The sequence below is a fragment of the Mus musculus genome, chromosome 13 (genome assembly GCF_000001635.26).
Source record: "Mus musculus strain C57BL/6J chromosome 13, GRCm38.p6 C57BL/6J".
Taxonomy (NCBI): Eukaryota; Metazoa; Chordata; class Mammalia; order Rodentia; family Muridae; genus Mus; species Mus musculus.
In genome coordinates, this window is record NC_000079.6 from 49504810 (window position 1) to 49532802 (window position 27993).

A 27993-nucleotide genomic window follows, 5' to 3' on the forward strand; every position below is an offset into this window, starting at 1 on the left:
GGCTGATTTTCCACACAAAGAACTGAAAGGCGTTTATCCCAAGGGAAGCAGTTCTTTTAGATTTTACTAAGAAGTCAGCTAACACTTTTCAACATTCCCTTCTCTTCTTTGTTTTTAAAGAAAGTTCTGGTTTTGTTTCACTTTCATCGGGAGACTTAAATGACACCAAGCAAAGCTACTTAGTTTAGATTTCCAGGTAAACATGTTTTAAATTTTAAGTTTCTACTATAGTATGTGGCATGGCTTTAATATCTGGGTATTTTGTGTGCAAATGTTTAATCTTTAAGAAAACTAACTCTGTACTAACAGATGAAAAGTTAGAAGCATGCTTTATTTTGTATGACTGTTTCTTTGCAGGATGATCACCTCCCAGTAGTTTAAATGTTAAGGAATGATGAACTATTGTCATATGTTTAGACAGAATTATGTGACAAGTAGAAGTAACAACTGACTAGAAACTTTAGTTTTCTCAGTCCTTAAGTTCTAAAGGAAAATACATGTTCAGTTAAAGCATTTTCCATTTTAAGTCCGGTAGTAAAATGAAGGATGCTAATTTGTGACTTCACAGATATATTCAAAATTATGCATACCTTTAAAGTTTTCTTAAAACAAGTGATAAAAAATTGTAGTGGAGAAAATGAGTTAATTAAAGTTTATAGATGATATTCAATATCTGAACAAACGTAAAAGGTCAAAAAAGCAAAAACATTACTTGATGAAAATGCCACTGTAATTAGAGTATCTAGACGTATAACTATGAAGTTGCTTATTAAACAAAATGAAAAATTCTATAAACCTTTGAATATCAATCAGAATTGAGGGTTATTTCTTAAATTTTATTTAAACTAGATCCTGATTTTGTTAAAATTAAGACAGCTCTGTCAATATACTTCTGTACAAACCTATTCAGATTTCTAGATTAGCCAGAAATGAGCTCATTTGGGATAGAGAGACTAAGAGATTAGTCTCAGGATCAGAGTCCTGGGAGAGTGTGTCAGCTGCCTGAGCAGGAACTGTCTCCTAACACTCACAATCCCTTGACAAGTGGATGCTTATAGGATGCCCAGGGATGGCACACTTCACCTTCATGGGAGACACCTGGAGATTACCTAGGGTCCTGAGGTCCAGAACAGGAGCTTTCATGACCCTCATCTATTGAACAGATAACCATCAAAACAAACAAGTCACTATGACGCAGAACATCTGTTATGTGTCCATCAGGGCCCACTGCCCTACTTAAGAAATCCAGTGTTACCTGCCCTTTGGCTTACGTTTCCGTTGCTGCCACTGCCCCTGCTTTCCTACATTACTTCATTATGAATTGACTTCAGGGTGCCAATAAGATTACTCCGTTACACTGTGCAGGCTAGTTCTTCTGAAACTAAAGCAGGTCATGAAATGTTTAAACATAATATAATTTCAATGATCTACAGTAATGATTTTCAAATGACTGGAGTACATACAAATATCATGAACAAAAGTTTGATAGTGGACTTTACATGAAGACATCCCTGAGGCTGCTAGCTGCTGAGTTCAGATGATTTGAGGGCAAATCCACATTGGTGAAACCAGATAAAGCCTGGTTTAGGAGGAGATTTTAACAAATGAAGCTACAAAAAGAATACTGAGATTCAAGAGGGGAAACCTCTTACACATGGCACCTTCTTGTCTCCCAATTTCCTTGTTAGTAACACACACACACCTCCCTCCAAATGGCTCTACAGCTGCACTGGGGAGTGAGAAGAGCTCCTGGTAAGTCAGAGACTGGGACTCACTTAAGAGAAGAACAGGATACATTCAGACATGGAGAGAGGGGCTGGGGATGAAGTGGAGAGATCTTTGAATAAGTATGGGAAGGAATTAACAAAAAGTTCATCAGAGAAATACATTTTAGGGTTTAAAGAATTTCAAGAAGGAAAAAACCAACAATTTAGTACTAGTTCATAGCAAAACTTATGAATGTTAAAGACATACTAAAATATAGAACATTTTCACAAGAAGGCAGAATAAAAAGCCTTCCTACAAAGGGATGAGAATTGAATTCAAGTTGACTTCTCCATAACACAACAAGAATGGACCAAGTTGGGTGTAGTAACTAACACCTGCACTCCTAACACTTGGAGGAAATGACAGAAGGATCACGACAAGTTCAAGGTTAGCCTAGTCTACATTGTAGCTCTAGGCTAGCCATGGCTATATAGCAAGACCCTGTATCAAAGCAAAAGCACAAGGAAACAGTGTGCAAAAGGAAAACAGTCAATCAGGATCTGAAAAGTAATCAGGGAAGATGATTTTGAAGCTATAACTATGGTTTTAACAAAACACAATATTTTCAGATATTTAAGATTCACAAATTTTTACCACATTTAACAGTAAGAAATACATATTTCTTCAAAGAACAAAAGGAATCGGAAGGCACTTCCTCTGGTAAGGAAAACAGATCTACTCATCTGCTGAGAACGAACAGGAAGATGAGAAAAACAGCAGGGCCAGTGTTTGGAATAAGAATGTCTCAGGTCTGAAATAGCTCTGCTTCTAGAAACATCTGTGGATTCCAGAAAAAGTTAACAGAGTTTTAAAATAGCTTCACAAGGCTGAGGAGAAACACAAACAAAGATGAGGGCCAAGCAGTCGGGGTGATGACACTGGTGCTTGTGACATTAGCAAAACTAGACCCATGGTGTGATGATATTGATACAGTGATGTCCAGCTTCAAATCACTAGATGCATTATTGACAGTGTCTGTAACACTACACTCAAAGCATGAAAATTTTTAGACAGAAAATACATCATCTTAGGTTCAAACATTTGATGAGATTTTATTCAATTTCTGGCATGAATTCAAAGGGCATCAGACAAGGGGAAAAAAAGAAAGAAAGAACATGGCTAAAATTCCAAAGAAGAGATAACAGGTACAGTCAAAAAAAGGACTCAGAAAGCCTGATCTTCAGACAGACTTTAAAACAAACATGATTAAATGTTCAAAGAGTATTATAAGTTGTAATATAGAATTGAAAACAACAAAAATAATTTACCAAAAACTAAGAAATACAATAAAAGAAACAGAGAGGCCAACATATGAATTTAATAATGCATTAATAAACCAGGTCACTTACAGTTGTGAGGATGAATCATGTGGCAACCGAAGAACAAAAAAATACCATAAAGAGAAAGTGACATGGAAGACATAATGGAATTATACAAATCAATTAGTCAATTGTACAAATGACTGTAGTTCTGAAAAGAAAAAAAGGATTAAAGCATATAGGAAGAGCTGAAGGCTGAAGAAAACAACAACAACAACAAAAACAAAAACAATAAACCACCCACATTTGGGGAAAAAATGTTCAGCATGTAGCTGGTTGGTGCATGCCTTTAATTCCAACACTGGGAAGTAGAGGTAGATGGATCTCTGTTGGTTCCAGGCCAGCCTGGTCTACAGAGTAAGTTTCAGGACAGCAAGGGCTACACAGAGAAACCTTTCTGTCTTGGCCCCCCCAGAATTTAGTATGTATTCAAAATATATCATGAATCCCAAATGTAGTAGAAACAAGAGAACCACACCTTTTATGTATAGCAGAGTAGAACATCTAAAGGCCAAGATGAACAACCAGAGTGGCTAGAAAGAGAATGCCAATTTTAAAGTAGTTTGATTGAGTCATGACTTCTCAATTGAACCAAAAAAGGAAGGCATTGGGGCATACTCCTGTGATCCCTGCACTTGGGAAGTGTAGGCAAAAGGATGAGAAAGTCAAGGTCCTCTATGTTATAAAATGAGCTTGAGGCCAGCCTGTGATACATTAGGCCCTGTTTCAAACAACAACAACAACAACAACAACAACAACAAAAGTATAACCAATACAAACAAAAAGATAGGAATGGAATCAGTAAATGCTAGACACTATTAACCTGAAATCTATGAAGCAAACATGTACTTTCAGAATTAAGGTAGTATAAAATCATTTCCAGTTTAAAAATAAAGAAAGAGTTGATCTTCAACAGAACTGCTCAGAATGAATTACCTTTAGATACTTTTTGAATTAAGAAGGAAAATCTGAATAAAAATCCAGAGATGCAGGAAAGGATCAGGGGAAGGAGTTTAAGTGTCAGGGTTCTCAGATGGGGAACAGGTCATTTGGCAATGTCTGGAAATACTCTTGGTTGTCCTAACTGGGGGAAGGTGCTGATGAAAGAGACCAGAACTGCTGTTAAATACCCTACAACATGGGCCAGATCCTTACAAAAGCGGATCTACCCCCAAATCTTGATAAGTGAAGAGGTTAAACAACTGTGGTCTCAAGTGGTTTTTGATACAAAGCAATGACAACAATCTTTTGTTTACATGTGTTTACTGTGCTTGTCCATGTGTGGAATGATGTACTTGTGAAGGTCAGAGGACAATGTGGGAGGTCACCTCTTTCCTTCTATGTGGGAGTTCCTGGAATCAAACGTATGTTGTCAAGCTTGATGGCATATAGCAAATATCTTTATTCACTGGGATATATTGCCAGCCTGAAAAACAATAATCTTTTCAAGACAATCAATTGATATACTATATTTAACACATATGGAAAATTAAAGTGTATGATGAAATCTGCCTTTATGCCAGAATTGAATAACTGCACTCAAAGCCATCCTGGCTCTTGAATTGCTCAGGAAGAGGTTTAACAAAGTATAAATAGCTTTCATGTTCCTATCAAATACAAAGATGGATAGACTGCATCACAAATCAAAGAGCATAGGAAAAAATACTATGGAAAGGCCGAAAGCAAAATGATAAAAAACTGGCAAGCACACAGTACCAAAAGAAGGTAGTTTTATTAATATTAGACAAAGAAATCTTCCTAGAGCACTGGTAGAGATACAGAAAGCCTCTCTCTAGTGATAAAAGCATGTGAAAAGTATGACAATTTTGAAGTTGTATAGGCATATAGCAGAGTTTTAAGGTTGATTAATAAGCCTGACGAAGTTAATTCATAAATGTCAACCAACATAAAAAGACCAAAATGAAAAACTACTAATATGTTATTTGTAAAATTAAAAATAAAATTAAGAACATAAAAATGGCCAGGCAGTGGTGGCGCACGCCTTTAATCCCAGCACTTGGGAGGCAGAGACAGACAGATTTCTGAGTTCGAGGTCAGCCTGGTCTACAAAATGAGTTCCAGGACAGCCAGGGCTACACAGAGAAACCCTGTCTCAAACCACCCCCCCAAAAAAAAAATCAAAAAAACAAAAAAAAAAAACCATAAAAATGCTTCCAGAAGATGTATGACTAAGAATATTAAAGTAGCCTGCCATGGGATATAAATACCTGTAACCCCAGTACTTGGAGTGGAGAGGCAGAAAGATGAGGAATTCAAGGAGAGCTTCAGCTACACAGAAAGGGTAATGGAACCTGTTTTTAAAAAAACTAAGAGAGAAAAATGTTAAAATATCGGATAGCAAATTTGTTAAGTAACTATAGGGTGAAAACAGGCTTGAATAGACTGTTTTGAACACACTGACATGTGTATGCTCAGAATTTCTTGCTACTTGGGATGAAACAGGTTGGAAGGTAATATATAGACAGTTCCCATTTATGTAAATACATATTTAATTTATATGTGTGACATTTAAATGTATATGTAAGCATATGTAGTTAGAAGGAGTCATAAAGTATATACTGAATTTGGAGCTGGAAAATCATGGCCCACATAACAAATTCTGTTCTCTGAACACAGCACTATCAGAACATTGTTTGGCCCCCATTCTGATGGTATTGAGCATTACTCTGGGTCCATAAGAGGAAAGCTGAGATGCTGTGACATAGACTTGGACTCAAAGCCCCAAATAGTTATCCTTTAGTCCCCGAAACAAATATTTGTGTACTTGTCTCTGCAGTTGCACAGACTTATGTACCATTTTGGTTTTTTAAATCAGGCATCATTTTTACAAATGTAAATTTATTTTAAAAGCACTGATTAAAATATGAATTGAAAAACTGTGGACAAGTTTTTTCATCTTTAATCTCTTGTGGGCTATTATGTGGACAAGCTTGGTCAAAGGAAGAACTTTCCAACAGTGCTGTATAGATATGGGTGGTGAGGGTAAAAGACATAAGAATCCTCTGTTAGTGGACATGGAGAGAGTCATTAGAGCGTCAAAGAGAGCTGCATATAGTGAAGCAGCATTTGACCTGTGTAGAATGCTAGGGAACTTGATAAATTCATTCTTTTAAATAGCTGAGTAGTACTCCATTGTGTAAATGTACCACATTTTCTGTATCCATTCCTCTGTTGAGGGGCATCTGGGTTCTTTCCAGCTTCTGGCTATTATAAATAAGGCTGCTATGAACATAGTGGAGCATGTGTCCTTCTTACCGGTTGGAACATCTTCTGGATATATGCCCAGAAGAGGTATTGCGGGATCCTCAGGCAGGACTATGTCCAATTTTCTGAGGAACCGCCAGACTGATTTCCAGACTGGTTGTACAAACTTGCAATCCCACCAACAATGGAGGAGTGTTCCCCTTTCTCTACATCCTCGCCAGCATCTGGTGTCACCTGAATTTTTGATCTTAGCTATTCTGATTGGTGTGAGGTGGAATCTCAGGGTTGTTTTGATTTGCATTTCCCTGATGATTAAGAATGCTGAACATTTTTTCAGGTGCTTCTCTGCCATTCGGTATTCCTCAGGTGAGAATTCTTTGTTCAGCTCTGAGCCCCATTTTTTAATGGGGTTATTTGGTTTTTTGGAGTCCACCTTCTTGAGTTCTTTATATATATTGGATATTAGTCCCCTATCTGATTTAGGATAGGTAAAGATCCTTTCCCAATCTGTTGGTGGTCTTTTTGTCTTATTGACAGTGTCTTTTGCCTTGCAGAAGCTTTGCAACTTTATGAGGTCCCATTTATCGATTCTCGATCTTACAGCACAAGCCATTGCTGTTCTATTCAGGAATTTTTCCCCTGTACCCATATCTTCGAGGCTTTTTGCCACTTTCTCCTTTATAAGTTTCAGTGTCTTTGGTTTTATGTGGAGTTCCTTGATCCACTTAGATTTGACCTTAGTACAAGGAGATAGGAATGGATCAATTTGCATTCTTCTACATGATTACCACCAGTTGTGCCAGCACCATTTGTTGAAAATGCTGTCTTTCTTCCACTGGATGGTTTTAGCTCCCTTGTCAAAGATCAAGTGACCATAGGTGTGTGGGTTCATCTCTGGGTCTTCAATTCTGTTCCATTGGTCTACTTGTCTGTCGCTATACCAGTACCATGCAGTTTTTATCACAATTGCTGTGTAGTACAGCTTTAGGTCAGACATGGTGATTCCACCAGAGGTTCTTTTATCCTTGAGAAGAGTTTTTGCTATCCTAGGTTTTTTGTTATTCCAGATGAATCTGCCGATTGCCCTGTCTAATTCGTTAAAGAATTGAGTTGGAATTTTGATGGGGATTGCATTGAATCTGTAGATTGCTTTTGGCAAGATAGCCATTTTTACTATATTGATCCTGCCAATCTATGAGCATGGGAGATCTTTTCATCTTCTGAGATCTTCTTTACTTTCTTTCTTCAGAGACTTGAAGTTCTTATCATACAGATCTTTCACTTCCTTAGTTAGAGTCACGCCAAGGTATTTTATATTATTTGTGACTATTGAGAAGGGTGTTGTTTCCCTAATTTCTTTCTCAGCCTGTTTATCCTTTGTGTACAGAAAGGCCATTGACTTGTTTGAGTTAATTTTATATCCAGCTACTTCACTGAAGCTGTTTATCAGGTTTAGGAGTTCTCTGGTGGAATTTTTAGGGTCACTTATATATACTATCATATCATCTGCAAAAAGTGATATTTTGACTTCTTCCTTTCCAATTTGTATCCCCTTGATCTCCTTTTGTTGTCGAATTGCTCTGGCTAGGACTTCAAGTACAATGTTGAATAAGTAGGGAGAGAGTGGACAGCCTTGTCTAGTCCCTGATTTTAGTGGGATTGCTTTCAGCTTCTCACCATTTACTTTAATGTTGGCTACTGGTTTGCTGTAGATTGCTTTTATCATGTTTAGGTATGGGCCTTGAATTCCTGATCTTTCCAAGTATTTTATCATGAATGGGTGTTGGATTTTGTCAAATGCTTTCTCAGCATCTAACGAGATGATCATGTGGTTTTTGTCTTTGAGTTTGTTTATATAATGGATTACATTGATGGATTTCCGTATATTAAACCATCCCTGCATCCCTAGAATAAAACCTACTTGGTCAGGATGGATGATTGCTGAATCATCGCACAAGCCCTTCTTTTGCCTTTTTGAAATAAGTGCAGTCAAAGTTTTATTGGAAGGTAGAGTAACAGCTTTTTGGTGCCCTTGGGTGTCCTTTGTTTCCTGGTATTGTGTCATGACACTGGCTAGAAAATCCAGCAGAACACCGGCAGAGGTGATGAGAGTAATGGTGCTCTAGATCTTTATGAGAAAACAATATTTCACTGTTTACTGTGAGCTCCCCACGAATGACAATTACTTTATGAAACAAGTACCCTACTACTACATCAGTGAATTTTCATAAGGAATGGATGTTAGACTTGGTGCAGGGGCCCCTTATCTCTGGAACACTGAAACAAGGCGACCTGAGCAGTGGGCTATGGAGGGCTTTCAGGCCAAGCTGAAGGGGAGCACTAAAGAAAGCTGCCTGCTGACCTGAGAACCCGTGGAAGCTGTGCCAGCCCTGCCTGGAAGGTATAGCTGATTTGGAACCGTCTGGTGCAGCCCTGTGGTTGCTGTGGAGGTGATTTTTTTCCTGTCCATGATACTTAGCCTATGGCTACTGCACCAGACTATCTGTCCCCCAGTGCTGTTGCCAGATCAAAAGTGCCTCAAAACATATTCTCAAATACATTTTTCAGTTTCATTACATACAGGAAACTGAACTATTCTTGAAATTACTCCTCCTGGTGCTGCAGGGATGGCTTGTTTGGTAAATCTCTGCCTTCTAAAGCATGAGGACGTGAGTTAGAATTCCCAGAGCCCACTGAAACAAGATACAATGATATGTAACTGCAGTAATAGAGGTGGGGACCTAAGGCTCCCTGACACCCAATGGCTAGACAGTCTGGCCTAATTGTTAAGCCTGAGGTCAATGAAAGACCTTGTAGCGAAGAAAGTGAACTGCATTTCTGAGGAGGACATTGAGGTGGTCCTCTGATGCCCATGTGCCTGTATGCATACTCCTCCTCATGGAAAGCTTCACTTTCCTTAAAAACAAGAAAAGTTCAGGGCTAGAGAAATGGCTCAGTGGGTAAAGAGCTTACGGCAAAATCAAGACAATTTCGATTTCACAGCTGTAACTGTGGTGCTGGGTGGGGCTGGGGTGGAGACAGGCAGATCTCTAGATGCTGGCAAGCCAGGAAGGTCAACCAGTGAGCTCTCGGTTCAGAGTGAGGAAGTCACCTGGTGTTGACCTCTTGCTTTGATATGCACAGGTACACAAGCAAGTGTCCTGTTTCATAGCTACTTTTATGAACGATAACCATGCATTGCTCCCCAGCAAAGAAAATAAGTGATGAAAGTGTCAGAAGAGGTGTGGGTGATACCCATAGAACACCCTAGGAGACAGAGACTGATCAAACTCTAGTACTTGGGGGTCCAGGGGGTTTGTTGCTGTGGACATTGCCATTTCCTGTAATTTTCTTTTTACTGGAACACAGTCACAGTCACCCAACATCTATGGATGATTCCAGACTACATAGTAAAACTAAATAGCTAAGACAGAAAAATAATCTATAAAGGGTTAGGTATTTACTATTTGACCCTTTATAGAAAAACCTTGCTCACGCCTGGTCTAGAGAGACAGATATTCCAAACTTTGACTCAGCAATAAACTGCAGGATCCAGACCACACATCACACTGCTGTTGCTCCTCAAAGACTTTCGCAGCCTCCCAAAGACAACAAAGTCAACTTCTGGAACTAAGAATGGAGTTACTAATAACTTTAAATTTTTTCCTTTTAGAAGTTCTTGGTGGAAAAAAAAAATCAAGCATGAAGCTAGCAGTGTTGTTTTGTTTCATTCTGCTTATTGTTCTTCAAACTGATTGTGAACGAGGTACTAGGAGGCAAAGGAGAAGGATGCATCAGAGAAGACTCAGGAAAAGCTCTTCATTCCACCTCAGAGCCAACAGGCAGCTTGAAGTTCAGCAAACCACTGCTGCTCCAGATGCTAGACTACCCACTGCCAACTCTGATTACAGTGTGGAAGAAAACATAGAATCGCTTCTAAGTAATCTTGGAGTAGAATCAAGTTACAGTGTTTTACCAGGTAAGAGAATGTGTGAGGGAGAAAATGTCTCCATGAGCTAAACTATATAGGAAAAACAGAATAAAGTTTTATGCTACCTTCTGATATATAAACACAAAATTAAAAAGAATTGTAAAAAGTATTCAAGGAACATACTTATACAAAATTATTGGAAAAGGTCAAGTGATCATATTCACAACACAAACAATGTACATGTCAATCAGTAAAACGCCTTTCACTTATTAAGACATTGTCTAGAGTGGAAGCAATCAAATAACTTTGACCCAGGGGTATTTAATCGTTTGTTTGCTTTTTGCTTTTTTGAGCCAGGTTTCTCTGTATAGCCCTGGCTGTCCTGAAACTTGCTCTGTAGACCAGGCTGGTCTTAAACTCAAGAGATCCACCTGCCTCTGCCTTCCGAGTGCTGGGATTAAAGGCGTGTGCCACCACCCCATGCCTGGCTTCTATTTAAATATTTTCAAGATAAAGCTTTGTTAAGTAAAAATGGAATGAAACCACTAAATTTATTTTACACAGAATACTGACTTTTTAAAGGATGAAAAGACTGGAAATTCTGCCACAGTTCTCAAGTAATTATTTTTTGAAACTAGTATTTAATGATTAGTGATTTTCTAAGTTTGGAAGAAAAAATGCAAACATAATATAGGTATGTTACCATTAAAGAAAACCTTGACATATAGAATAAAATATCACTATATCCTTATTTCATAACTCTTATTCTTTCATGAAGTTAACAGAAATAACAAAATTATATGAAAAAAGGGGAAATTAGGCTATATTTGCTAAAAACCTAAAGGACATGTGTCCAGTAAGCGCTAAGGAATAATAAAGACAATTAACTGAAAGTTACTTAAACTATAAAAGGAAATGAAAAGCCCCCAAACTAACATGCATAATATGATTTCACCTTCTTAATATTTTAACATTCATTTAAATTTTTATTACTTGTGTGTACATATTTGTATGTGTGGGTGCCACATGCCAAAGCACACATGTAAAGGTCAAACAATGCCCTAAGAAGTCAATTTTCTCCTTCCACAGTTTGTGCCATTCTTGTTGGCACAAACATAACTTTTTATGAAATGGACTATTTTATTTATTAAAAAAAATACTTAGGGACTGGAGAGATGGCTCAGTGGTTAAGAGCCCTTGATGTTTTTCTATAAAAACAAGGTTCAGTCCCTAGCACCCATGAAGTAGTTAACAACAATGTATAACTCTAGTTTTAGAGGATCTGATGTTTTCTTCTGACTTTTGAGGGTACTTTATACATGTGATGCACATATATACATGCAGGCAAAACATGTACACATATGAAAATTCTTATGGTGAGGATTTTTATATTAACATTTTATATTGGGGTGGAGATGGGCAGATCTCCAGATGCTGGCAAGGCAGGAGGGTCAACTAGTGAACTCTGGGTTCAGACAGAGGAAGCCACCTGGTGTTGCCCTCTTACCTTGATGTGCACAGGTGACAAGTGAGTGTGCTGTTTCATACTGCTCTAATCCTAGTATGTCAGAAAGACAAATTATCACCCGTTCTCATTTATGGATCTGATCTACTTTTTTTTTTTTTACTGAGATGAGTTTCATGTTGCTTAGCTGGTCTTAAACTTCTAGATCCCACGGTCCTCCTGCCTCTGCTTTCTTAGTTGGAACTACAACAGGTACAACTCACTGACAAATTAAAACACAAAACATACCACCACCACCAAAAACTACAAGTTGGTATCAGTAAGAGTATAGAAAATGCACTAAACATTTCCAAATTGTCTAAAAATGTTTTCCAGTAGTCTTAAAGTACTTGAAAAATATTTAAGATTCTAATTTACTTTTTTTCATGTGTGTTTTTTAAATTTTACTTTTTTTTAATTGCAAAGGGGGTAGTTTCGAGACAGGGTTTCTCTGTGTAGCCCTGGCTGTCCTGGAACTCACTCTGTAGACCAGGCTGGCCTTGGACTTGGAGATCCCCCTGCCTCTGCCTTCTGCCTGCTGGGATTAAGAGCACACCACTGCCCGCTCCTCTTATGTGCTTCTGACAGCTAGCTGTGCAGAGGCCAGAGGACAATCTCCGGAAGTCAGCTCTCCTTCCACTTTGAGTCCTGGGGATTGAAATCAGGGTCTGTCATGATAGGCAGAAGGTGCCGCAATATGCTCAGACAGCTCACGGCCCATGCTTTGTTTTTACTATATTCACACACATCACATTCAATTCACTGTTGTTAAACCACAGTCCACTGTTTGAATCACTGACGTAAACTATAGCCACAGTATTGTACCACAGCTCATACCAGAATTGACCACCAGCAAGTTGTCTTTGGCTCCACAGTGTGTACCTACATGCATCACTCACACAATAAAGTAAATGTAAAAGGTTGATCATTTTGGTGTGTGCATTTTATTTCAAAATGCAGTAACAAAACAAACCCCACAGGGCTTCCTGTCTTGCTGAGCAGACTGAAGAAGCATGCTGTTTTATCTTTCTCTGTGTGCCTATCCAAAGGGTGAGCTGTGCACTCATTAGTGCTCTTGCCATTCTGTTCTGGGACAGAGCTACACTGCTGCCTCTCCTGAATTTTGGTGTGGCCATACGACTTACTGTGCTGGGAGAATTAAACACACGTAGAACTCAAGCATGATTTGTAAACTTGTATTTTTCACTCCTGGGCAATTTGGGAGTCTGCTAGAGGAAGCATGCTGCCTGTTGCAGAGTGACCACACCCACACAGAGCCCCAGCATGTCAAGATCGTATAACTTTAAGAAAATGATAAATGGATGGGTTCTGATGGTTGTTTTTCCTATGACAGAACTTAGCCTATCTTGTCAGAAGATAGGAAATTCAAACAATGCTCAGTTACTAGGAGGAGATCACTCAGCAGCAAAGAGGAAGAGCCAATGAAAAGCATTTCAAACAGCAAATCTGTAAGGCATTTAACCAATGCATGCCTGCAGACAGATCTGTATTCTCAGCTGGTTGTATCTGTTAGACCTTGCACTATATTTTTATCCACTCGGGGATTTGGATAATCTTGTAGATCATGGTTGTGCACTCTTTTAATCCTAGCACTCAGAAGGCAGAGAGGCAGAGGGGCAGATGGATTTCTTGTGAGTTTGAGGCCAGCCAGGCTACATAATAGAAATTCTGTCACAAACAAACAAACAAGCAAACAACAAACAAACAGTCCCTTTTCTCTTCTAGGAAAGAAAGGATACTGCTTTGTAAAGGGCATGATCATGTACAACAAAGCTGTCTGGTCTCCTGAGCCCTGCACCACCTGCCTCTGCTCAAATGGAAGAGTGCTTTGTGATGAAACCGAGTGCCACCCCAAGGCGTGCCCCTATACCATTAAACCGGAAGGAGAGTGCTGCCCCATCTGCTCTGATGCTGGTATACAATATAAAACAAAGTATCACGGATAATTTAGTCTTTAGCTTCTATTTATTTCTATTTTATCATTACATTAAGGTGTAAATTATTATAAATGTAGTCATCAGGGCACTTAAATGTAGCTCAGTGCTGATAAACAGATAGATCTAGGAAAATGTATTTGGGGTACAGAAATAGATGTGGCTCTAGGGTTCTAATTCTCAGTCCAAGTCAGGTTGAACCTGTTCATGTGTGAATCTTACAAGGCTTTAGAGACACAGTGATAGAATTACTATAGTAAACTCTGACTTATATATGCACCATCCTATTTAATCAAGCTTGTCAGGAATATACTAATCACTATCATGAGAACAAAGGAGTGGTTTATAACCAGAGCAAACAAAGCTTCAACCCTCCTGGCTGTTCCCATTCATCTCCCACAGGAAGCACAGGAATCCAGTAGTGGTCTGAGGAGTCCCAGCAAAATACGGAAGTGTGGACTGGGGCTTGGTTTAGTCTGCTTGGGTGGCACTTCTCTATTGGAGATCACAGCATGGGTTTCATTGTATGTGTACTGATCTGTTCTCAAACGAGACTTGTTCCTGAACAAATGTGTGTGGCCTCTGGAGGTTTGCTTAGGCCTCCTGGAAGAAAGTTTAGCTAGTGACTTATGAAAATAAACCATGTTAAATAACTTGACAGGTACAGACTGATAGGGACATTTTCTCTTGTCAATATCAAGCCAGGAGGAACTTCAGAAATTGTACTTTGCTTCATGCTATTAGTTATTTCACTGAGGCACTGTAATTTCTATTCATTCATTCATTCATTCATTCATTCATTCAAAGTATGAGTACACTGTAGCTGCCTTCAGGCACACCAAAAGAGGGCATCAGATCCCATTACAGATGTTTTTGAGCCACCATGTGGTTGCTGGGAATTGAACTCAGGACCTCTGGAAGAGCAGTCAGTGCTCTTTAACTACTGAGCCATCTCTCCAGCCCTGTACTTCCTTTTGAGACAGATTCTCTGGCCTGGAATGTGCTATGTTAGAGCAGGTTAGCCTCAAATTCACAGAAATTCCCCTGCCTCTGCTTCTGTCAGTATAGAAGGGCTGGGATTAAAAACATGCACCACTAGGCCTGGCCTGAAGCATTATAGTTTTCTTAAAAAATGTTAGAAGGTGTGCTTGTTGAAACTGATTCCTTGAAGTAACATAGTAGGCTTATAGGCAAAATTCAGAGATTCTTAGACATTTTTTCAAAAGATCTAAAGTCTTCTTGAAATGTAGTTATTTTAGAGAAATAATCCTGGATACAGAAAGGACTTAAGGCTTAAATATGATATCTTTGGCTTCTACTTATTAATTTCTCCCTCTTCTTTGGAATGTTTTGGTATGGGTGTAAAAAAACAAATCTTCAGACTTTATAACACATACTGAATGAAATCACAAGTAACTTCTTCAAATAACTATATTTCTATGTTTTTTTTCAGGGCTAGTTTTTATATGATTATCAATTAAAAGTAGAGAGATGATTAGATCAATTTATAAATGTTGATGGAAGAAAGCCTATACACTATGAACTCATTTCTCTTTAGAACTCTTCACTCAAAGAAACTGCATGCAGACTAGATCTTCTCTACTGTCTATCAAAGATCTGTACAGTGTCTATTATAATGGTATACTATCTAATGGTATCAAAGCCTCACAATAAAACTGCTTTCTATTTTGTACTGTGTGGCAATATTATTCCCTCTTTAGGTTACCAATTAGTATCATATTTTCGTGAAAATCGTATTACATTATTTAGTACAAAAACAACATTAAGGCTCATAGACACCAAAATCCCACGTCTGCAGCAAATCCTACAACACAGAAATACAGTTACAGTTCACTCACTCCAACTGCTTCATCTCTACACAGACGTCAAGCACACAGAGGGAATAACATTTACTAACCTAATTTTCATTATGACTTCCCCATTCATTAACATCATCAATTTGCCTCCATTACATCCTCCTTCTGGGATCACTAGCCTCCTACTCTCTACTCACTAGTAGGAAACTACATGATAAAACTGAGTTTTCTGGTGATTCTTCAGAACAAGAATCCATTAACAAACTTCACAAGCAAGTGCCACCTCCTCAGATGGAAATGGACCAAGTAGCCATAAAAGAAGCTCTTCAATCTGAGGAGGATGAAGAGATAGCTGAAGGACACAAGGAGCACAAGAAAGAGACCTCAGTGCCTACTAAGATCCATGGCGATGGGGAAAGAACTGAGAGAAAACTGAGGCCGGAGAAAGAAGGGAGGTCAGCACATCAACCACTCTACCATGGAAGAAGGGAGGAAGAGGAGAGCAAGGAGGAGACTGAGAGGGAAGGAGAGGAGGAAGAGGAGGAGGAGGAAGAAGAAGAAGAGGATGCTATAAGAGGAGATGTGTTCAGAATGTCCTCCCGGGTAATTCCTGGAACCCCAAGAGGCAGGCCACGTCTGCCCAGAAGCTGTTCCCTGTCCTACAGGACTATCAGCTGCGTTCATGCAGACTTCACTGAGATCCCACCAATAACAGCACCAGAAGTAACGAACCTGGAGTTGGTTGGTAAGAGATGACGACTTACTTCATGCTCAGATATAAGGGTGAATTTTACCGCCATATGAATGTTGCTTTAACTTACTAGGGACTAATTTTATCATCTTCATATAGATCACCTGTGCAGCAGAAGTGCGCACACATTACAGACTGTAATCAAATGGTGATTTAAAAAAATCAGCTTTAATGGGGTATACTTTGTCTGCATTATAAAACTTATTTATAATGTATAGTTCTATAAGTTTTTACAAATGTGAACACCAACACAGTTCAGATAAAAAAATATTTCCATTATTTCCACAAATTCCTCGTATCTTCATGTCCTTCAGTTGCTGGCCACCATGAAACTGACCTGTTTTCCTTGTTTATTAATTTGATTTCTGAGTTTTACTAAATTGAATCACACAGTAAGTAGCCTTGCAGTTAGACTTATAATGCTTTAAAAATCACTAGTCTGTTCCTTTGTTTCTTAGCAGTGCCCTATTGTATAAATCAGCCAGAGAATGATTTGTTTGTTTTTTTTTTGTTTAGTTTATGGCAATTTTGTCTATAACTGCTAAAACATACACATACAGATGTTTGTGGTGGCCTATACCTTCATTTCTCATTACACATATTTTTAAGAAACTATCCAACACTTTTTAAGTTGGCTGTTCCATTGTCACAAGAAGCTATTCTACAACCTCAGCAGAGGGTATCAGCAGTTGCTTTCTTTCCTTTAGCCATTCCAACGAGAATGTGGTATCCAGACCTTTTGCCTATATTTCTATCAGGCTACTGGGGGATGCTCTGAGTATTAGCATCTCATTTGTGTGAGTGCCTGGCTTATAGATACCATGGCAGGGATTCCCTTAGGATGCAGAGGTGAGAAGGTCTGGATGGGCCCAAGACATATGTGCAGGAATGGAAGTTTGCAATGGGATGCTATTGGTGTCATGGTCTTCTTGACAATAGCTTTTCATGTAAAATCACTGAAAGAACCTGCATACCTGAAAAGCCTTCTCCCGTGGGCCTATGTGGCAGGCACCCTCTGCCTTACAGAAACTCAGTGAAAGACTGAAGTCAAAGGAATAACCATAAAGGGTTATGCAGTCATTGTCTTACAAGAAGATGTTTAAAACCATTGATGACTGTACTTAGACAAATGTTAAGACACAAGTACATAAAATAGAAAGATGTAGGATCCTTTAGCTTGAAGACAGAAAGGTATACTATCAGATATGGTGGGGTATATGAGATAGGATTTCCCTAAGCTTATACAGAGAGGAAACATGCTCACAGACACTGAGGAATTTTCACTGATTTCTTGGATATATAGAGCATCACATTTCTAAGTCCATAGACATGGCAATGGAAAAATATAAAGGAAGCAGTCAGTTTCTGTCTCGCCTCACAGAAACACATCTTTGTTGTGAATGCACAATGCTACTATCCCTTCCCAAGAGACAGCTGGTTAGTTGTAGCAGCATTATCTGAATCATGAGGTCCTGACCCAGACACACTTTTGTCTGTCCCATTCCAATCTTGTTATTTTTTTCCAAGTGTGCATTTGTTTATATATTTTCTGTCCTTGTTTTGGATATTGCTCTACTTTCCAATATAAAGCTTTCTCTTACCATTCATGTATACAGAGACATGCACACACATATGAGTATATATGTACATGTCTATATATATGTGTATGTGTCTAATACAACTACTGTACATCCTAGGGAATTCGATCATCTCCATTCCGGATGAAGCATTTAATGGATTACCAAATTTGGAAAGACTTGATCTGAGCAGAAATAATATCACTTCTTCGGGCATAGGTCCAAAAGCATTCAAGGTACATACTTCCATTAGTATGTAGCAATATGACTCCTATTGGTTGTGGTTGGAGGTGGGGAAGGAAAAAAAAATGAGCAGAAAGGCTTTTATTGCTAATCTTCTTCTACATGAAGTTTCTTCTCTGATGTCCTTAGGTTATGGCAGCTTCTCTCTCGATTAGCTTTGTTGCTTTACATATGTTAACCTTATGAGATGACAGTAACAGTAAGATCAGACATAACTAATGTTTTGAATCTAAGGACTAGCTTCTTTTTAGTAGGGCAAGATTCACTGAAACCTGGTCTCTCAGCATGTAAAGAACTGTCCAGTAAGTAATAAGGGTGAGTTTATCTAGAGCCTCTATTAAAATGGTTAGGCCAGTAAAATGAAGCTTTCTTACTTTTGCACAGTGGACTGAATATGGTGGAAAATATTTTGGCAGGGAAAGTTAAAAAAAAAAAAGCATTCACGTGTATGAAAACCAGCACTAGATAGACGAGGAAACAGAGTGGAAGAGAAAGGACAGCAAATATTCAAAGGTAACCTTTGAAGAAAACAGATTTGACTGAACAATTCTTTTGCAAAACGAGAAAATACTGAAAGCTCAAGGAATTTCAGGTGAAAAAATAGAGAGGCAAAGTTGGTGTGCATAAAAGAGAACACTTATTTTATATGTGTAAAGTTTTAAGTAAAGCACACTGTTTGTCATTAGGTTAAATTTTCACCTATTGAATAATGGCCACGGCCCTTCATCTGCCCTGGAAACAAATGACTGGCCACTTTCCTAGTTCTCTGGGAGTCTAGACAGGCAGATGAGGGGACTCCCCAGTACCTGCTTCATATTCTCTTTCCCTCTGATCAAATAACAGTTGGCATAGAGGGTCATAGATTTATCCTATAATTGAGTAAGAGAAATGTCATAGATTATCTGCTTCTTGGTTTGGGGCTCTTTGTCCTGGTGAAACTTAGACATGATCCCTGTAGATATCAATCATTCCATGCCCATTTGGTGGTGCAGGATAGGCCTGCAATAAGCATGCAATTATAGACATGGAGACATACCATTAAAAAGTCAGTTGTTTGGGAATCATATACAATCATTTGGTTTTGAAATTTTTATTATATTTTATCTAAAACAAAATTTAAATATATTTTGATCACACTCTTCTCCCTCCAAGTCCTTCCAGAACCTTCGTCCATCTCTACCCACCTAAATAGTACTATTTTATAATTTTCTACCATAAATATTAGTGAAAATAGGAAACTGAACTTTACAAATACCTTACAATTAGTTATGAGCATTAATAACAGATTTACATTACGGCAGTTAATTCTGTTTTTGCTAAAAAGGTAAAATCTCAGGCCTTACAACAGAATACTGACTGTTACATGGAAATATTATGAAATAACTGTGACTGGAAAATGGTAACTTTGAGATTTGTCTTTTAAGTCTTTGAAGAAGTTAATGCGTCTGAACATGGATGGAAATAATTTGGTACATATTCCTTCAGACTTACCATCTACACTAGAAGAACTTAAAATAAATGACAACAATCTCCAGGCTATCGATGAGAAAAGTTTATCAGGTATTTTAGTCATGTGGAGTGGGGTGGGAGTGGGGTGGTACACTAGTGATGGCTTTGGAAATCACAGGTGAATGATGTCAGGTGTGTCAGGTGTCTTGCTCTATCATTTTCCTTTTTTCTGTTTTTGTTTTTGTTGTTGTTGTTGTTGTTGTTCTTTTGAGGTAAAGGTCTCTTACTCAACCTGGACTTAGCAATTGGCTTATACAATAAGTCCACAGGATCTTTTTGTTTCTGCTTTCTAGAGCTGGGATCTTAGGCATGTCCCGCAACATGGAGCTTTTACCAGCATGTTGGAGATGTAAACTCAGGTACTTATTCTTGAGACAACAAGCACTTTACCTATTGAGCCACTTTCCCAGATGAACTTTTTTTCTTTAATTACTCTCTCATATAATACATCCTGACCAAAGTTTCCCCCGTTTCCTGTCCACCTCTTCCAGATCCACTCTGCCTCCTTTGCCCTTTAGAAAAGGGCAGGCCTCCCAGGGATATCAACCAAATATGACATATCAAGTTGCAATAAGACTAGGCACCTCCCCTCATATTAAGGCTGGATGAGGCAACAGGGTAGGAGGAAAAGGGTCCCAAAAGCAGGCAAAAGATTCAGAGACACCCTCCACCCTCGCTGTTAGGAGTTCCACAAGAGGGCCAAGCTACACAACCATAACATATATACTGAGACCTAGGTCAGATCCATATAGGCTCCCTGATTGTTGGTTCAGTCTCTGTGAGCCCCTATGACTCCTGCTTAGTTGATTCTGTAGGCCATGTTCTTGTGGTGTCCTTGATCCCTCTGGCTCCTACAATTCTTCCTCTCCCTCTTCCACAGGATTCCCTGAGCTCTGCTTAATGTTTGGCTGTGAGTCTCTGCATCTGTTCCCATTGGCTTCTTAGCATTTCATTGACTTTTTTTTTTTTTTTTTTTTTTGGTGGCCCACACCAACATTCTTTAAATGATACATTTTATAACCATTCTTTCATTGTCCTATAGAAATTGATTTACAGTATTGCTAATGCATAAATAGATAATTTCAGGCAATTTCACCATTAAGTTAATAAACTAACTTTAGTCACTTAACCAAAAAAATTAAGTCTTCTATTGTCTTTAAAAAAAAAGAAAAGATTTATTTTATTTATATGAGTACACTGTTGCTGTCTTCAGACACACCAGAAGAGGGTGTCAGATCTCATTATGGATGGTTGTTAGCCACCATGTGGTTTCTGGATTTGAACTCAGGACCTTCAGAAGAGCAGTCAGTGGTCTTAACTGCTGAGCCATCTCTCCAGCCCTCCTATTGTCCTTTCAATATTCTTAAAAAAAAAAAAAATCCTGCCTCCCTAATCTTAAATAAAACTTCTTAATGATGCCAGGTGTGTATCACTCACAGCACAGGAATTCTCTTACAGGCCGTTAATATCTGAAGAGCTGCACTAATACTCTCTGAGCACCATGTATCTAGGAGACTCCCTGTGTCCATATGCAATGCTACTTAATTTTCTGTACGCTGGAACCTCAATCCAAGTGTATAGAAACTGTGTAAAGACGGAATGAACATGCACTGTGTATAAGGCAGAGGTGCTATTAAACAATGGGGAAAGGAAGCTCACAGTAGCAGCCCTGGCAGCTCTGTCCTGAGTGTAAGTTGAAGTCCTGCTGATTCCATATCCCATGCTGTCAGCACAGCTTTGCTTTCTGATGGACAAGTCAGTAAGGTGTGCTTATACCTACTGGAGTGGATGGACTCTTGTTCTTTCTCCAGTGATAGCAGCTGAAGTTGTTGAACCACAACTGCACAACAGTATCATATTTCACTCTGTACAAATCCTAACCGAAATTTTTAATTAGCTGAATTAAAGATGAATTTCTTTAGGATAGGACTGCCTGATTCTCTTTCACAATCTAGCATTGCTATTGAAGTATAGTGCCCAATACTTTGTTTACTTGAGTTGAACCCTAGTTATTAGGCAATATTGAGAGAGAGCATATAATGGAATAAACAACCCAAGTATTACTTCCGTTAGCTTCCCAAAAACCTCATAGGAAAAAACTCTTCCATTGATGAGAAAAGAACAGCAGTGACAAGAACTGCCAAATGTGAGAATTACATAGCTATGGAAATAATCAGTCTCCAGATGGATTTGAATGTGCACATGCAAAACATTAACAAACACAGATTTTGATGGATTTTGTCATATGGAAAGGACACTGGAAACTTTAATTTCTAACTGCTCTGTTAGACTGAAAAGAACACAGAATTTAGAACAAGCATATAAATAGGCTGAGTTTACATTCCTAGGCCTGCTATTAAAATGATAAACAATAAAACATAAATTACAGAATTTTGGTTTTTAGGCAGGGTCTCACTGTATAGTCCAGGCTGGCCTTGAACTTAGATCTTTCTACCTCAGCTTTCCAGGCATGTATTATGATATAGTTACTATGCTGACATTTTCCCTCATATATCCCCAGGATAGCTTCTCAGTACACTTTGCCTCTCTCACATAAACACTTTGTATTTCAAGAGTGTTGATTTGTAGTCCTGGGTGGAATAGCCATCTTATCTCTACACATCAAGCACATCTTCATGCTGGTGACCAGAAAATAAGATCTTTTCTGCTCTCTCATATAAGAAATCTCTTGGTACTTGCTGGTGGCATGGATTCTCACTCCTGCTGTGTATTGGCACCTGGGATGCTGGATATTCCTTGTCTAGGGAAGCTGCTTGGCTCCTTGTGTTTGGTGAGTTGTGCTGCTGTGGATGGGAGCTAGCAGTGCTGTGATGTAGTCTTTCTTGTGTGGTGCTTCTAATAGCCACTATTCTCTAGTCACTGTTCCCTGCAGCTGCTTGTCCTGTAGAAGTGTGCAGAAGTCATGTATATAAAACTTGGGAAAAGGATTTATAGGAGAAATAAAGATGAAGAAATTACAAATCTCCAAATTTTTTCAAATGGTTTCTTTTCCCATTTTTTTTTTTCCATTTTTTATTAGGTATTTAACTCATTCTTTTCCCATTTTTACTGTTTCTTCCTTCTGCAGTGCCAGGGCTCGAACCTAGGTCCTTGGCAAGTGCTCTGCCGCTGAGCTACACCATCAGCCCAAACAGCATGCTTTTAAAGTTATTCTAATATTTGGATTATTTTATTTTTCTAGACTTAAATCAACTTGTCACTTTAGAATTGGAAGGAAACAATCTCAGTGAAATCAATGTCGACCCTCTAGCTTTCCAATCTTTGGAAAGTCTATCGTATCTACGTCTGGGAAGAAACAAATTTAGAATCATACCACAAGGTCTTCCTGCTTCTACTGAGGTACTGATATCTGTCTTCTAGCCTCTATTTTGTGAGACAGGACCTCACTATGTAGGCCAAGCTGGCCTTGAAATCATGATTCTCCTGCTTCAGCCTCCTCACTACTGGAACTGTGTGTGCCATTACACTGTTCTTTTAACATTAAATGTATTACAGAAACATACAAGATAAATATATCCTTTAAATGTTATTATTATTGTTTTGTGTATGTGAGGGGGAGAGCCAGAGGGAGAGAGATACATGAGTATAGGCATGTACACAAAGTATATGTGGATGTCAGAGCACATTTGGAAGTTGTTTTTTTCTTTTCCACCAAGGATTTTTGGGCTCAAATTCAGCCCACTAGTCTTGTGTGGCAAGCATTACCTACAATAAGCTATTTTGCTGGCTCCTAAACAAATGTATTTTAGAAAACTACTGTAATATATATATATATATATATATATATATATATATATATATATGAAACCCCAAAAAGCTCTTGTCCTATGTACAGAATTAATTGTCATCTGAGTAGTAGATGAACCTAAAGTAAAAATGGCAATGATGACAGTTCTTGGTGGAGAAGAGACTAAATTATCCTAAACAGAATAACCAAGTTTAACTGCTTATCCCCTGATCCTCTTGCTTCTATCTCCCAAGTGTTGAGATTATAGGCATGTACCACCAAGTCCTGCTTTATATATTACTGGGAAATCAAACCTATAGTCTCAAGCCCTCATCTAAGTAATTAAGACCTAGACTCCTGGACCCATCTTTGACATTCTAATTCTGATGCTTTATCAGAAAGGTTAGGCATCTAAACTTGTTTTTGAAAGCTACAAAATTTTTGGCTTAACTGGTATCTACCTGACAACCTGAGTTTGATCCATGAGATCCATTCTCAAATATACATAAACATGTAAATTAAAGTTATTTAATCCCATAATCATGATAGGCAGTACCTTTTATTTTGCTAGCTATAAAATTTGACAATTTAAAAGTATGAACTGACTTGAATAATAAGACTTTAAATAATACTAAGGAGAATAGTCTATTTTAATTTTTGTGAAATTGGATGCCATTGAATACAAACAGAAGAAAAATAATAATTTCTCTGTTTATAGGAGTTATACCTAGAAAATAATCAAATTGAAGAAATAACTGAAATTTGTTTCAATCATACCAGAAAGATAACTATGATCATTCTACGTTACAATAAAATAGAAGAAAGTCGGATTGCTCCTTTAGCATGGATAAATCAAGAGTAAGTATCTACCACAATTTAACTTTCTAAGCATCCTTTCCCATGGAACTGTTAGTCTCAATTTCAAGATTTAGCTATCTCATTGAGTTTCCAAATCATTTATTACATAACTGGTACCATGACCACTATTCTCTGAGTGCTAAAGTAGCAAGAAATGAGGGCTGATCCCTAACAATCAAATGCTACCCAAGCAGTGTCTACCTCACAGGTTGTCAGTTGAAGCAGCGTGTCTACATACAGAGAGTAAGTAGACAACTCTTTTCTTCATCATTACATGGAAGTGCTAGGCTGCAGAGGCTAGGACTGTCTTTCTAGACTATACCGCCTTCTTTGGGCCAAACATTTATCAATCTTAAGAAGGCTTTGTTTGAGAATAGAGATACAAAATAGAACTCACCTTCCTAGACAGAAATCAACAGCCTATTTGCAGTCTTTAGTTTTCATAAAGGCTGCATGTCTGTGCAAAAATACACTCCCAAGTTGACCAATTTGGGAAATGGGTTGTTCAGAGAGATGAAAAGAGGTTTGGAACCAATTGGAGGATGATGAATTCTTTCAAGAACAGAGGAATCTATATTGAGTGAAAAGGGCTGGAAAGAAGCCCTTGTAGACTTAAGGAACGCTTATGAAAAAAGGATAGAGCTCACCACATTCCCAGGGCTTTCCAGTGCATGAACACTTTAGAGCCCTCAATTTCACTCTAATCCCTTTATCTCGCCCCAAGTCTTTGATCTGCCAGATAATAAATCTAATAAGAATGAAAAATGAAGGCAACCCCCACTCTCAGCCCAAATCTCGTACTGGAACCAAAGACTCCTGGATTTCATCTGATTCAGCAATTTGAACTTTGTTTCTCGATTTCCCAAAGGATCTGAGTTTTCCAACCTGGACTCAAACCCATAGCTAAGGAACGGTGTAAATGCTGGTAAGAGTATGAGACTGAGAGCCAGACAGACCCAGGCTGGCTAGAACCTAGGTCTGTTCAGGATCATTAGGACGACCAGTCAGTCTCCTGAGGTTCCTTATGCTGCTCACTTTCTTTTTGTTGCAGAAATCTTGAATCTATTGACCTGTCCTATAACAAGCTCTACCACGTCCCCTCCTACCTACCCAAATCTCTTCTGCACCTTGTCCTAATTGGGAACCAAATCGATCGGATCCCTGGCTATGTGTTTGGCCACATGCAACCAGGCCTGGAGTACTTGTACCTGTCATTTAACAGACTTTCTGATGATGGTGTGGACCTAGTCTCGTTCTATGGAGCATATCATTCTCTGAGAGAATTATTTCTGGATCACAATGACTTCAAATCTATACCACCTGGAATACAAGACATGAAAGCACTGCATTTTCTGAGGCTGAACAACAATAAGATTCGGTAAATTTTAGATTTTTCAAGTATCAATTGAAATTTTGATTGACAAATAAAGACACATAATGTGAACCTTTATTTTGAAGAGAGAAAAATGGATATAAAGAGTACTTAGAACTAAACAAAACTGACAATGTTAGTAAATGCTAAAGGGAAATAATAAATACATGATGATTATAATGATTTCCACTTTTATATTAATTTTATAAATTTCCACAGTATTAAGTAGAATATTATTACACAATATGTAGAGTCTTGAAGACAGACTCATTTAAGACTGTAAAGCAATAAATAAGTCACTATACTGAAATTCCCATGTAATACAGAAAGTGACCTGCAGAGTACAAAAGTTGTCTAAAGATAAGAGTTTTACTAAGGCAAATTCTGAAGGAATTTATTGGCTCTCAGCTTCCTTCAGTGTGGGGGGCATGTTTCTATGTGTTTAATTATTACACCAGCCTAGGCAGCATGGGCGATGAGAAGTCTTGACTACACCTACTCAGTAAGAGAGGTTCCGGTTTCAGATCAACCTTTAGGAAGAACCCCTTCACCTTGCAGGCTGCAACGATGCTCCATTAGAGCGCTCCTGTAGCTTCATTTCTTACACTTGCCTCTACTGTCTCTACTGTTGCCCCCATCCCACACCTTTTGAGACCTGACCTTACTTTAGACCAGGCTGTCCTGGAACTCAGTTGAGTAGTGAATGTAAGCTCACTGCAATTCTTTATTAAGTTCCTGAGTACCGCAATTACAAATGTGAGTTACCATGTCATCCCTAACTACATTTTAAGAGCTAAAACGTTTTAAAAGCTTAGCTTCTAAATTCTAAACTTTGATCCTTGGACTACTTATAATTTATACGTGTATCTTTCCTTAGGAATATTCATCCTGAGCAAATCTGCAATGCTGAAGAGGATGAGGACTCAGCTCTCGAGCATCTTCATCTTGAAAACAATTATATTAGAACTAGAGAGATATCATCCTATGCATTTTCATGCATAAGACTGTATTCAAGTATTGTTCTTAAACCACAACACATCAAGTGATTTCAAGCTTCCTTCTGCCATTATTGTTTTTTGTTTGTTTGTTTTCTGAGACAGGGTTTCTCTGTGTAGCTCTGGCTGTCCTGGAACTCACTTTGTAGACCAGACTGGCCTCGAACTCAGAAATCCACCTGTTTTTGCCTCCCAAGTGCTAGGATTAAAGGCGTGCGCCACCACCGCCCGGCACCTTCTGCCATTTATAAATTTTACTGAAGCATTAACAAAATTACGTCTCTTTTATTGTGTGTGTGTGTTTCTGTATGTGTTTGTGCACATGAGTTCTGTGCTCTCAGTAACCAGAAGAAGGTGTTGGTTGCCCTGGAGCTGGAGTTACAAGTGGTTCTGAGCCAGTTGATAAGTGTGCTGTAAAATGAACTTGGGTATGTGGTAAGAGCAGTACATGTTCTTAACTGCTTGATCCATGTCTCCAGTCTCCAAAACACCATTCTAATGCTAATTTCTTGGTTTAAATAATTTTACAGTGGTTACATATACACACTGGTAATGGTAAGGAAAGCTAGCAGAAGGGCATACAAAAATTCTACACTATAAGTCTAGAATTAGTTTTCAAAGTTAAAATAAAGCCATTTCAAGACTGCTTTCATTCTGCAGCAAGATAAAAAAATTAGAAAAAGTAAACTGAGCATGGTGGCACATGCCTTTAACCCCAGCGCTGTGAGACAGAGGCCAAAGGATCTCAGTGAGTATGAGGCCAGCCGGGTCTATATAGTGAGATCCAGGACAGCCTGAACTATGTAAAGACCCTATCTCAAAAAAAGACTACAAAATGTAAGCACTCTTCTAAAAATACAAATTACTGTTAATTATAAGCTGACATAAATGTAAATACAACTCATTCCTACACTAGTTATATAGTTAGCAACCATCTCTTTTGCCAGTTACTAAAATATACTTTTTATCAGTTTAATGAACAAAGTAGCACTCATTACACACTGACTTGTAATGATTTCTTTTAATGTAAACCTGATCGATCGATCGATCGATCGATCTATCTATCTATCTATCTATCTATCTATCTACCTACCTACCTACCTACCTACCTACCTACCTACCTGTCTGTCTATGATCTAGCTATTAAGAGAGACTCTTACTGTATAGCTCTGGCTGGCCTGGCACTTAACCAGGTGCAAGGATTAAAGGCATGTGCAATCTTTGATCTCTGTATTTATACAAAATTTTATATAATATATATAGAAACTCTGTTGATTTCTTTTATTAACTCTTAAATTATTGTTCTGAAGAAATACTAGTGTCATGACTTAAGCTCTAGCTTTGGGATCTACCTTAGTTTCTTTTCCTGTTACTGTGATAAAAATACCTCAATAAAAGCTAACTCAAAGAAGAAAGGGTTTA

General features: G+C 38.3%; 2 protein-coding genes across 5 annotated transcripts in view; one reads left to right on the forward strand and one right to left on the reverse strand.

Moving 5' to 3' along the window:
* On the forward strand, nt 1–27980 carry Ecm2 (extracellular matrix protein 2, female organ and adipocyte specific). Its single transcript, NM_001012324.3, has 10 exons — nt 1–196; nt 9985–10290; nt 13493–13681; nt 15763–16263; nt 17967–18082; nt 19514–19649; nt 22801–22958; nt 24065–24204; nt 25256–25582; nt 26454–27980. Exons 2-10 carry the CDS (start codon nt 10014–10016, stop codon nt 26620–26622), a joined length of 2013 nt encoding a protein of 670 aa, NP_001012324.1. The 5' UTR covers nt 1–196; nt 9985–10013; the 3' UTR covers nt 26623–27980.
* Nucleotides 1–27993, reverse strand: part of Cenpp (centromere protein P) — a 188926-nt gene that overhangs the window by 40785 nt on the left and 120148 nt on the right. The gene's annotated exons all lie outside the window — the stretch shown is intronic.